The sequence below is a fragment of the Vigna umbellata genome, chromosome 1, assembly GCF_029865625.1.
Source record: "Vigna umbellata cultivar VRB3 chromosome 1, Vumbellata_1.0, whole genome shotgun sequence".
NCBI classification, from domain to species: Eukaryota; Viridiplantae; Streptophyta; class Magnoliopsida; order Fabales; family Fabaceae; genus Vigna; species Vigna umbellata.
The window spans coordinates 42,600,026-42,609,293 of NC_142165.1; the positions used below are offsets into that span (position 1 = coordinate 42,600,026).

Consider the following 9,268-nt stretch of genomic DNA (forward strand, 5'->3'; position numbering starts at 1 on the left):
TCGTACTAAGTAAGTGCTAGGTCTTACACCAAGCGCTCGTTCTCCTTTCCGTAATCTATCTTGATAATAAGAGCGTTCGTCCAAACTCAATAGTGTTCGCTCTCTACCGTGCTCGGTCTTCGACTGACATTCGGTTTTCTTAATGTTAAACTCATAAATAAGCTAAGTATTTATAGCGTTCGGTTTCTTCATATGATTCCTTCAAGTACTATCATTTGATGTCTTACAGTGTCTGTCTCCATTGGTTTCGGTCTAGAGTCTTAGTACTCGACCTAGGCTTTACGGTGTTCGCTCTAAACGCTCATGAGTCAGTTCATTAAATTGGCTCACTTTGTAAATAACATTCGCTTCTATTAGTCTTTATGAAATATTATTGTAATCGGTCTCTTCTCAAACCCGATAGTAACTCTCTCAGTTTTGATCTGTTTTGGAACTGGAGACCTCTCAGTCTCACTCCAAGTGTTCAGTCTCGTTTGGGGTTGAAGATTTACGTTCGGTATTTGGTATCCTAAGGGATCTTTATTCAAATTGGTTTGGTTGAGGTTTTAATAATGAAAGATGATGGAATATGATATGGATGAAACGACTTTGATTATGAAAGAGTATTCTGGGGAGGAATATCTCATGAATGGATATTGGAATTGGTAAAGTATGAATGTGGACACGCTAAGCTGGCGGTTCATCCTGATATTCCGTGATTACTCGTTCTCACGTAGAGAAGGGTAAGTCATGTGTGGGAATGGCAGGAGGTCCTAGTCCTTATGGTTAATTTGGACAGATAGGACTAATCTCGGGTGGCAGCTGTTGAGGGTATCCTAGTTACTTCATCACCCGAGTGCACGAACGTCGTAGCTACACAGAATTCATAAAGTCCGGACAGTCAGAGTCTAGTATTAGGTTTTGCATGTAAAAGTGAATAAATTATCTCGTTTATTTGAATTGTGTGAAATCTATGTGGATACTTGAATTGAATTACATAAGTTTATCCTACTTCCTGTCTTGTCCGTTTTGTACGTTCGGTGGTTGTCCTTTTGTTGCAATGATCATCCGTGTAGATGTGAGCAGAAGGAGAAGCTTTGCTGGAAGAGGCGCTGGAAGAAGAAAATTTGGTCGAGGTAGACGTTAAGGTCGAACAGTAGAACCGTTCGGCCATCTGCTGTTTTCTTGTTTTGGAGGACCGTTCGGTATAAATATTTTGTAAACCATTCGGCCTAGGTTGTATATTTGTACAGTTTTAACCCCTTGCTATTTTGTAAGATCGTTTGACCATAACCGTACGTTCTATCTTTTGTAAGAACTGATATGTAGTATTATGAATGTGATGTTCCTATTATATGACTTTACACTATATTTTTGGGATGTTCCATTATCCTTGAAATTGTTATAGGTATGTAATTTTTGTAAAAGTTAACCGAATAGCCGTGTCTCGTGAGTTTTGATTCGTTTGCCTTTTAAAAGAGGGGAACAGATACGTAAGAAATGAAGAGGTTAAAATAATAATAGAATTTTGGCATAAATAAAATGAATGAGAGGGATTGGAATAGGCAAACATAAGATGGGTTTCCGAAACATACGGCCCACAAGAGAGTGGTTTTTTCCTGTTTTGTCTCTCCCCCACAAAACAACTCTAATCACCTTTTTAAACGCAACACCCTCTTCCAACGCAATCACATTACCTTAACACAACACAACACAAAACCCACCCTCTTCCTCTTATTCTCTCACTTCATCTCCCTTTTCCTTTCTCTCTCTTCCGCACCAAATAGAGAGAAAGAGAAGCGACTGTAATTTGGAGATGGCAGGTGTTTGCAAGCATTCCTTGGGATTGGGAGTTGTGGCCATGGTTGCCGCTCTCATTCTTGCTCTTTCAATGCCTGCAGCTGTTCAGGCTCAAACTGCAGCCCCTGCACTCGCCCCTTCCAGTGACGGTACTTTTCTTCTTTATTATTAACTTTTCCTCTCACTTCTTCCCGGATCTACACTAATTTCCTTCGACCACATCCTAAATCATCCGTCTTAATACTAATATCACAGTTTTATTTTTTCTTTCCAAATGTCTAAAAGCTCGGTGAATACTTTCAAAAACTAAAACAAGGAACTACTGTATACACCATGAAAAATATCAGGACCAATGTAATTTGCCATATTTTCAACTCTGTTACTCGAAATTTATGCTGTTACATTTAAAATTTTATGTCAGAGCGCACTTTAAGTAAGAACATCAATGCATAGGATATATTTTGAACATGAATTGTATTTTTAATTTCCGAAGCAATTGACTATGTCTAATCCAATATAATAAAAAGTTCAATCAAATAATTATATTTGTGTTGTATTGTAATTCAGGGTCATCTATCGATCAAGGGATAGCATATACACTGATGTTGCTGGCTCTGGTACTCACATACATCATCCACTCGGCCTAAATTTCCTCACACTTCTGAATTAGTAGCAGAAAGCGGTGTTGTGTTCGTATGTAGGGAGAGAAGTGGGGAACGTAATGCTGCTCTGAGTTAGAAGAGTAGGTGTTTAGTTTATTCATGTTGGGCCATTTAGTGGGCTAGTGTTTGCGGTCGGAACAGATTTCAGACTTGGTTATGCTTTTCTCTTGCTAATATAATGGTTATCTTGCTTTTGGTATAATGAGAGCATAGCTGATTGACTAAGAACAATAATCAGCAATGAATTTACAATTCTATAATTCTAGAAATAAAAAATCACTAAAATCAAATAACTAGAAACACATGATCAATCAAATACAAAATATTTTTTCTTCTACTAAACTGATAAAAGTTCTCTTATAAAGCCAGAGAACCCATCCATTAAAATGCTAAATTTGTATTCGCAGTTAACTAGAAACACATACATTTAAACAGGTTATACATTCCATCCCATGTATCAAAAGGGTTCTGTGTAAACTGAACAAGGTAAAGTGGAAATGTTTGGTTATATTAACCCCAGGCCGTAATTACGATTAAGGTGGTCAGGTTTAGGAAAAACTTGCACAACATCCGAAGATGAGAGATACAGTGCAAGCAACTTAACCTCCAATTCAACTTACACTTGAAACCAAAAAATTCTCTAAATCAAAATTATTTGTGAATATTTGAAATTCAAATTTGAAACTGAATAGCTTCTGGTACATAAATATATGAATTAGAAGGCACTTGTGAAGCAATGATGATACCAATCTATAATCAAACCTTCTGACTACTGGGTTCGGTTTTCTGTTTTTCTTGTCCAGCTAGGGAAAAGTTCTTCACTTTCTGTCGAGGCAGAAAACGAAAACCATTTAAAAAGCAGAAGAAAGCACAAATATTTAAATATCCGCATATTTAACTTAAATAAATCAAGCAAAAGTTTGGAACATCAAGGCAACTCCGAAGTGAGTAATTATGCTGAATCAACAAAATACACATTCTGATCGAGTGCAACTCGAATAAAAATGTCATATAAGAACTTACACAGCCCAATGGAAGCTTTTGTAGTTTCAGTTATTAATAAGACAATCATTAGTTGATATTTCATCACATGTATGATTGGTTATGTATGTTTTTTTCACTAATGAAAAAACAAAATCTGCAAATCGACAATCGCAAGGTTTCTGAAAGAAGAATAATTACAAGTAAAACGAGAAAGGAAGAAATCAAGAAAATAGAATGTTTAAAAAAAACACAAATTCAGCAAATCCTTGAAAAGAAGTGTCGTCGGCAGGCCAAACGAGTACAATTTACTTGTAACGTCATGATCATTCGCTCAGATACCATAGAAAGAATGGATATAAAACGATTAGAGGAAATTCGATTCACTAATTAAAGAGTTCGCTATTTGAGAAAGAGTACCTTGGCGAGGACGCAGTCGCGCAAAGAATGCAAGAGGAGAAGGCATTTGTTTTCATCGTAAGGAGATTGAGTGACGCAATTGAGAAGAGAAAGAGCTTCCTCTGCACACACCGCTTTGGCTCCGCTTTCTTGCATCTTCGGTTTTCAATTAGGGTTTTAGGGCAAAGTGAATGTCAAAGTAAAATCCTCCTTCTTGTTCGCGAGAAAGGGCAAGGTTTTTCTAACGCGGCAAATGGTATTTTTAACAAACCACGCCTACGTATATATAGCTCCTGTGTGCTCCGGCGGCTTTTTGCCACTCTTCTTAGTTAGGTTTTAGTCTGAAAAAAAAATGTTGTCCCTGTTTCTATGTGCAACATTTTGAATCAAACATGGAAATAAAGTAGCATTTCAATCAAGACGAAAATACTACTTTACATTTTTAGTTAAAAAGTTTAACGTACGATATATTTTTCGTCCCTAGATAATAATAGATGCTTAAATTACATTCAAATAATTTAATTACGGTTATCGTCATCTGATTACTAACTAGTTCTAAATATTTATTACTTAATATGTGATGTTTCATGATGAAACAATTATTTTAAATGAAATTTATATAGTAAAACATCACAAATTAGTTTTAATGGTATTAAAAAGGCTGTGGAAAAAAAAAGTCATTTAGAGAAACTTTCGTAATTATTTTATATATATATATATATATATATATATATATATATATATATATATATATAAAATATATATTTTAAAATACATTTTTAAATAATTTAATACATTTATTGGAAGTCTCACTAAATTTATAATATATATATATATATATATATATAATATATATATATATATATATATATATAAAAGTAGATGCAGACATTTTTACAAAGTTTTCTGTAATTAAATTAGACTTAAATTGATAATGTATCAAAGCCAAAATATTACGAAGATAATTCAAGATAACTTCTTCTCATCCACTACAGAGCTAATTTCTTTCTCTTCTCACTCACCACAAACATTAATAAGAAAAAATCTAATTGAATAATTTTAAAAATTAAAAAAAACTTAATTATATTAAATAAGAATTACAGATTTAATTAAATTTTTTAAACAAAATTAAGGAAGAAAAGGAAATTGATCCAAATAAATAACTAATTTTAAAACTGAACAACACGACCTTCTGACAAGCCTTATAAACCTTATACGTATATATTATAATTTGATGTTTTGTATAATAGAGTTAGAATCTCGAAAAGGTAAATTAGTTTATTAACTAACGGCCAAATATATTAAAATAAACGATTATGCTAAAGTTTGACATGGTTTAACAAAGATACATTGTAGCAGTTAAACTATTGCAGATAATTAAATATACGTATATTGCTAATTTTGGTGACTGAAATGGGGTCTCATAATATAGTGGTTGTTGTGCGTTTGGGGTAACACTGAAATTACTCCCATCCTTTTAATTGGAACAGAAAAAGGGTATCGTCATCACGTTTAAGTTAAACAACAAAGGTAACACTCACAGAAATTGGAAAAGAAGAAGCAGAAGAAAAGAAAATGAGCTTGAAAATGCAGCTTGGTTTGTTGATGTTTGGGACCATTGGGTCGATGCTGTTGGAATCTGTGAGTTGCAAAAATGTTCATGTCGTGGGAGACCAATTGGGCTGGAACATCCCCAGCCGACAAAATTTCTTCGATGATTGGGCTAAGAAAAAAACCTTCGTCGTTGGTGACCAGCTTGGTATGTGCTTTAGCTATATTCCTTCAAACTATTTATTAGATAAATAAAATCTTAATCAATAATTCAATCTTTATATATAAATTTGTTATATTTAACCTAATAGATGAAAAAAAAAAATGCAGTTTTCCAGTACCACCCTGGGCTGAACACAGTGGTAAAGGTAAATAAAGAGGATTACGAGAATTGCACAACGAAAAATGTTATTGAGACGTATTTCGATGGAAACTCTTCTGTTACTTTGGAGGAAGCTGCTGACTATTATTTCTTCTCTTCTGTTGGGAAGCATTGCGAGGCTGGCGTAAAGCTTCACGTCACTGTTACTAATCCCCTCAAATCCTCTCAGTAACTTCAAAATTATCTATGTAAAGGATTTATTCACTTTAGATTATTTTAACTTTTAACCCTTCTTATAGTAAAACCTCCCATGCTATACCGCTTATGCCATATATTATAGTTACATCTTTTAGACGGCTCAAATTTTATATTTTTTAATTATATTTTCAATCTTTATTTTTGTTACCAAACTGCGGATTAGACTTAATAAAAACCGACAGCGATGACACAGATTTAAAAGTCTATAAATTCACATTAATACATTTTGTAAAATTTGTGTTTTATTTAAATTTTTCAACTTGTCAACATTTAAAACGATTTTTCTCTTTTTTTTATTGTTTTATTAATTCATCACCATACTTGAATATATTATTTTTATTTTTTAACTCTTTATCATAATGTTAAGAATATAAACTTTAATGACCCGGAAATTATCCTGATAGATTAAAGATTCAATTGATTATTATGTTAATTGGTTTTTTTTTTTCAGTTTAGTATCCGATTGTAAAAGTGTAAAGAATATGTCTCAAAGTTGTAAAAATTGTATGAATCATGCTCTTTCTGTTAAATTGGCATAAACGGAACTAACTCCACATTGATGTGGCTTTTGAAATCTAATTTTTTTCTTCTCAATTGTTGTTGCTATGAAAATTAATGTTGTAATTATTTTGTTGCCCTCGGTTTTGTTTTCGATTTTCTTGGATATAAATTTTTTTCAAGTTTTCATACTACACGCATTTATATGATATTACATTCAGCTTTAATTTTATTAAAAATAATAAATAATTAATATGTAAAGTATTTATTATTTGTAACATCCCAGATTATATAGAAACATTTTAATATAAAAGAACAGTGAGAAGTAGACTGTAAGTAAAATATTAAAGTTACAGTCATCCCAAAATAGGTCCTAATTTAAAACTTTAAGTACTAAAGAGTAATTCAAAATACATGAAATAACTAAGAAAATCCTAAGGAGACTAGGTTGCAACATCATCTTCCTCCAAAGCCTGCTCCAGAGGCACCTCATCCACCTCTGCTCACATCCAAGTGGATGATCTTGCAAAAGAAAAGCATACCCAAACAAAACACAAACACAGAAGCAAGGGTGAGCTAGATATACAAAAATTATGTTATAACAGTCACAGACAACATGCAAGTAAGGACAGATACACTACACTACACAAACATGACTTGTTGCACTTTAAAACACCAATTTTCCCAACTTAGGGATCAAAAACCCAATCCTACTGCTTTGCACCTATTTTGATCAATTTAGTGACTTAAACAAGTCACAATACACTAGCTAAGATTGCCCCAACAGTCCAATTGTGCTTTAGGCTCCAAATGCCCAAAATCACTACCTCACTTCCCCCAACACTTAACTTTCCATTTCATTCAAGCTATAACAGATATATCACTCCAAGCACTTCCAACACGCCCAATTACAGCAGCTAGATTCAACCAATGCAGTTTACAAATCTCACGCTACAATTTCATACATCACACGCATCAACATGTATGACCAACTTACTTTAGAGCTTAAACAAGCAAACCAAACAGCACACTCATTGAGGAATTTGACATACATACAAATACTGCAAGCAAATTGAAAACAATATCTAGCTCCCCTTACCTTAGGGTTTCACAGCTAAGCTCACAACTTGATTCGCTTATGCTTGACTTCGCAAGAACTCAACCAAACCCTACAAACCACCCAATGGGTGATAGAACAACTCTTTAGAGCTAATTTTTTGACAAGAAATTGAAGGAGAAGGTTTCTAATTACATGCCCTAGGTTCCCAAAACAGGAGGAAAAAGGGGAAACGTCTTACCCGCTCAAGAACGAGAATCTAATCGGATGGTTGCGAAGCTCTCTGCGCCGTGGTCACTTGAGCACCATCTAATCAAACATGCAATGGCTGAATGTGAGGGAATGGTAGAGAGAAGGCAGAGAGAATGGGAAGCAAATTTCTAGGAAGAGAGAGAGTGTGGTTTTAGAAGAAATGAGCAGAATTTGGTAAAGTTGCTAAGTTGTACGCTTTTCAGAATAAAGGAAAAACTCTTCTCTTCATTTTAATCCTTTTCTTTATTATTTAATATATATATATATATATATATATATATATATATATATATATATTCTAGGTCCTTACATTATTTATGTATAATAAATATTTGATATTTTAATATTTTTTATACAAACTAAATGTAGGTATTATATTATTAGTACGGTAAAATAAATTTAATTGAAATTAAAATGTAATTTATATTATTAAATTAAATATAATAAAATTGTAATAATAATAATAATAATAATTATTATTATTATTATAATTATTAAGATTATTATTATTATTAGAAGTATGTAATTTATATTAATATTATTATTATTAATATTAATAAAATAATAATATTATTATTATAATAATGATTATTATTATAATTTTTATTATATTTAATTTAATAATACATTTTAAATTACATTATAGATTAATTTAATAATATAATTTAATAATATAAATTACATTATAAATTAAATAAAACGTAAAGACATTTAAATGTAACTTAATATGCATGTGCCAAAGACGTAAAAGACCTTGTTGGTGATGATATCAAGACCCTTATAAACTTAGATTTTGTCAGAGTTAATGATTTCAAAGGGAATTTGAAGGCTTTCAAACTGCATAAAGAGAAAAGGAAAAAAAGATGTCTTACAATTATGAAAATCATTAATATAGAAAGAGTAAAAGCTGAAAGTTGGAAAAAACAACAGAACAGATGAGTGAGAAGAAAAATATCAGATTTTATAGCCATGTTAGCGCGAAGTTAACTCCATTCACAACCATTTAACGGGAGGGACTTAATTGATTAAATTTTTATAACTTTAGGACTCAATGCATGTATTTTTAAAACAGGGTATTAAACTGAAAAAAGTCACTTAATATAGGGAGCAAGTAAACTATTAAACCTAGAACAACTTATTACCATACAACCCCTTTTAACCTTAGTTTATCATGTGCTAAAAAAATCTATTAACTTAATTGGAAATAGGTTATTTTCACTTAAAGAATTCAAAAGTCATCCATCTATAATTTTCGCTACTTCAAGCACTCATTATAGTTATATGATACTCTTATTATTGTCATTTTAAGCAACAAGTTTTGTATCTTGAAAATTTTTTAATTAATGGCCTGAAACATCTTTGTCAATTTAGAAGTAAAACACTTGATTTGTTTAAGCTTCTAAGAAATGTATTGCATATTACAAATCATCTTTACAAGTAAGTTATCGATAATATCATTTGCATCTTACAAACGTTAAAAAGTTTTAGTTGCATTTTATAAGCAACAAT

The 9,268-nt window shown here is 32.0% G+C and overlaps 2 protein-coding genes and 1 long non-coding RNA gene across 3 annotated transcripts; 2 read left to right on the plus strand and 1 right to left on the minus strand.

The window, feature by feature from the left end:
- Window positions 1-1,660: 1,660 nt before the first annotated feature.
- On the plus strand, window positions 1,661-2,643 carry LOC148205429 (uncharacterized). Its single transcript, XM_088103213.1, has 2 exons — window positions 1,661-1,928; window positions 2,347-2,643. The coding sequence occupies exons 1-2, from the start codon at window positions 1,796-1,798 to the stop codon at window positions 2,424-2,426; spliced, it is 213 nt and encodes a 70-aa protein (XP_087959339.1). The 5' UTR covers window positions 1,661-1,795; the 3' UTR covers window positions 2,427-2,643.
- A 2,753-nt stretch (window positions 2,644-5,396) lies between these two features.
- LOC148205430 (stellacyanin-like) lies at window positions 5,397-5,926 on the plus strand. The gene is made up of 2 exons (XM_088093713.1): window positions 5,397-5,580; window positions 5,703-5,926. The coding sequence occupies exons 1-2, from the start codon at window positions 5,397-5,399 to the stop codon at window positions 5,924-5,926; spliced, it is 408 nt and encodes a 135-aa protein (XP_087949839.1).
- A 798-nt stretch (window positions 5,927-6,724) lies between these two features.
- Window positions 6,725-7,902, minus strand: LOC148205431 (uncharacterized). The gene is made up of 3 exons (XR_015785878.1): window positions 7,749-7,902; window positions 7,550-7,619; window positions 6,725-6,972 (listed from the first exon to the last, which is right to left on the minus strand). It is a non-coding gene; the product is annotated as an uncharacterized LOC148205431 (long non-coding RNA).
- Between the last annotated feature and the right edge of the window lie 1,366 nt (window positions 7,903-9,268).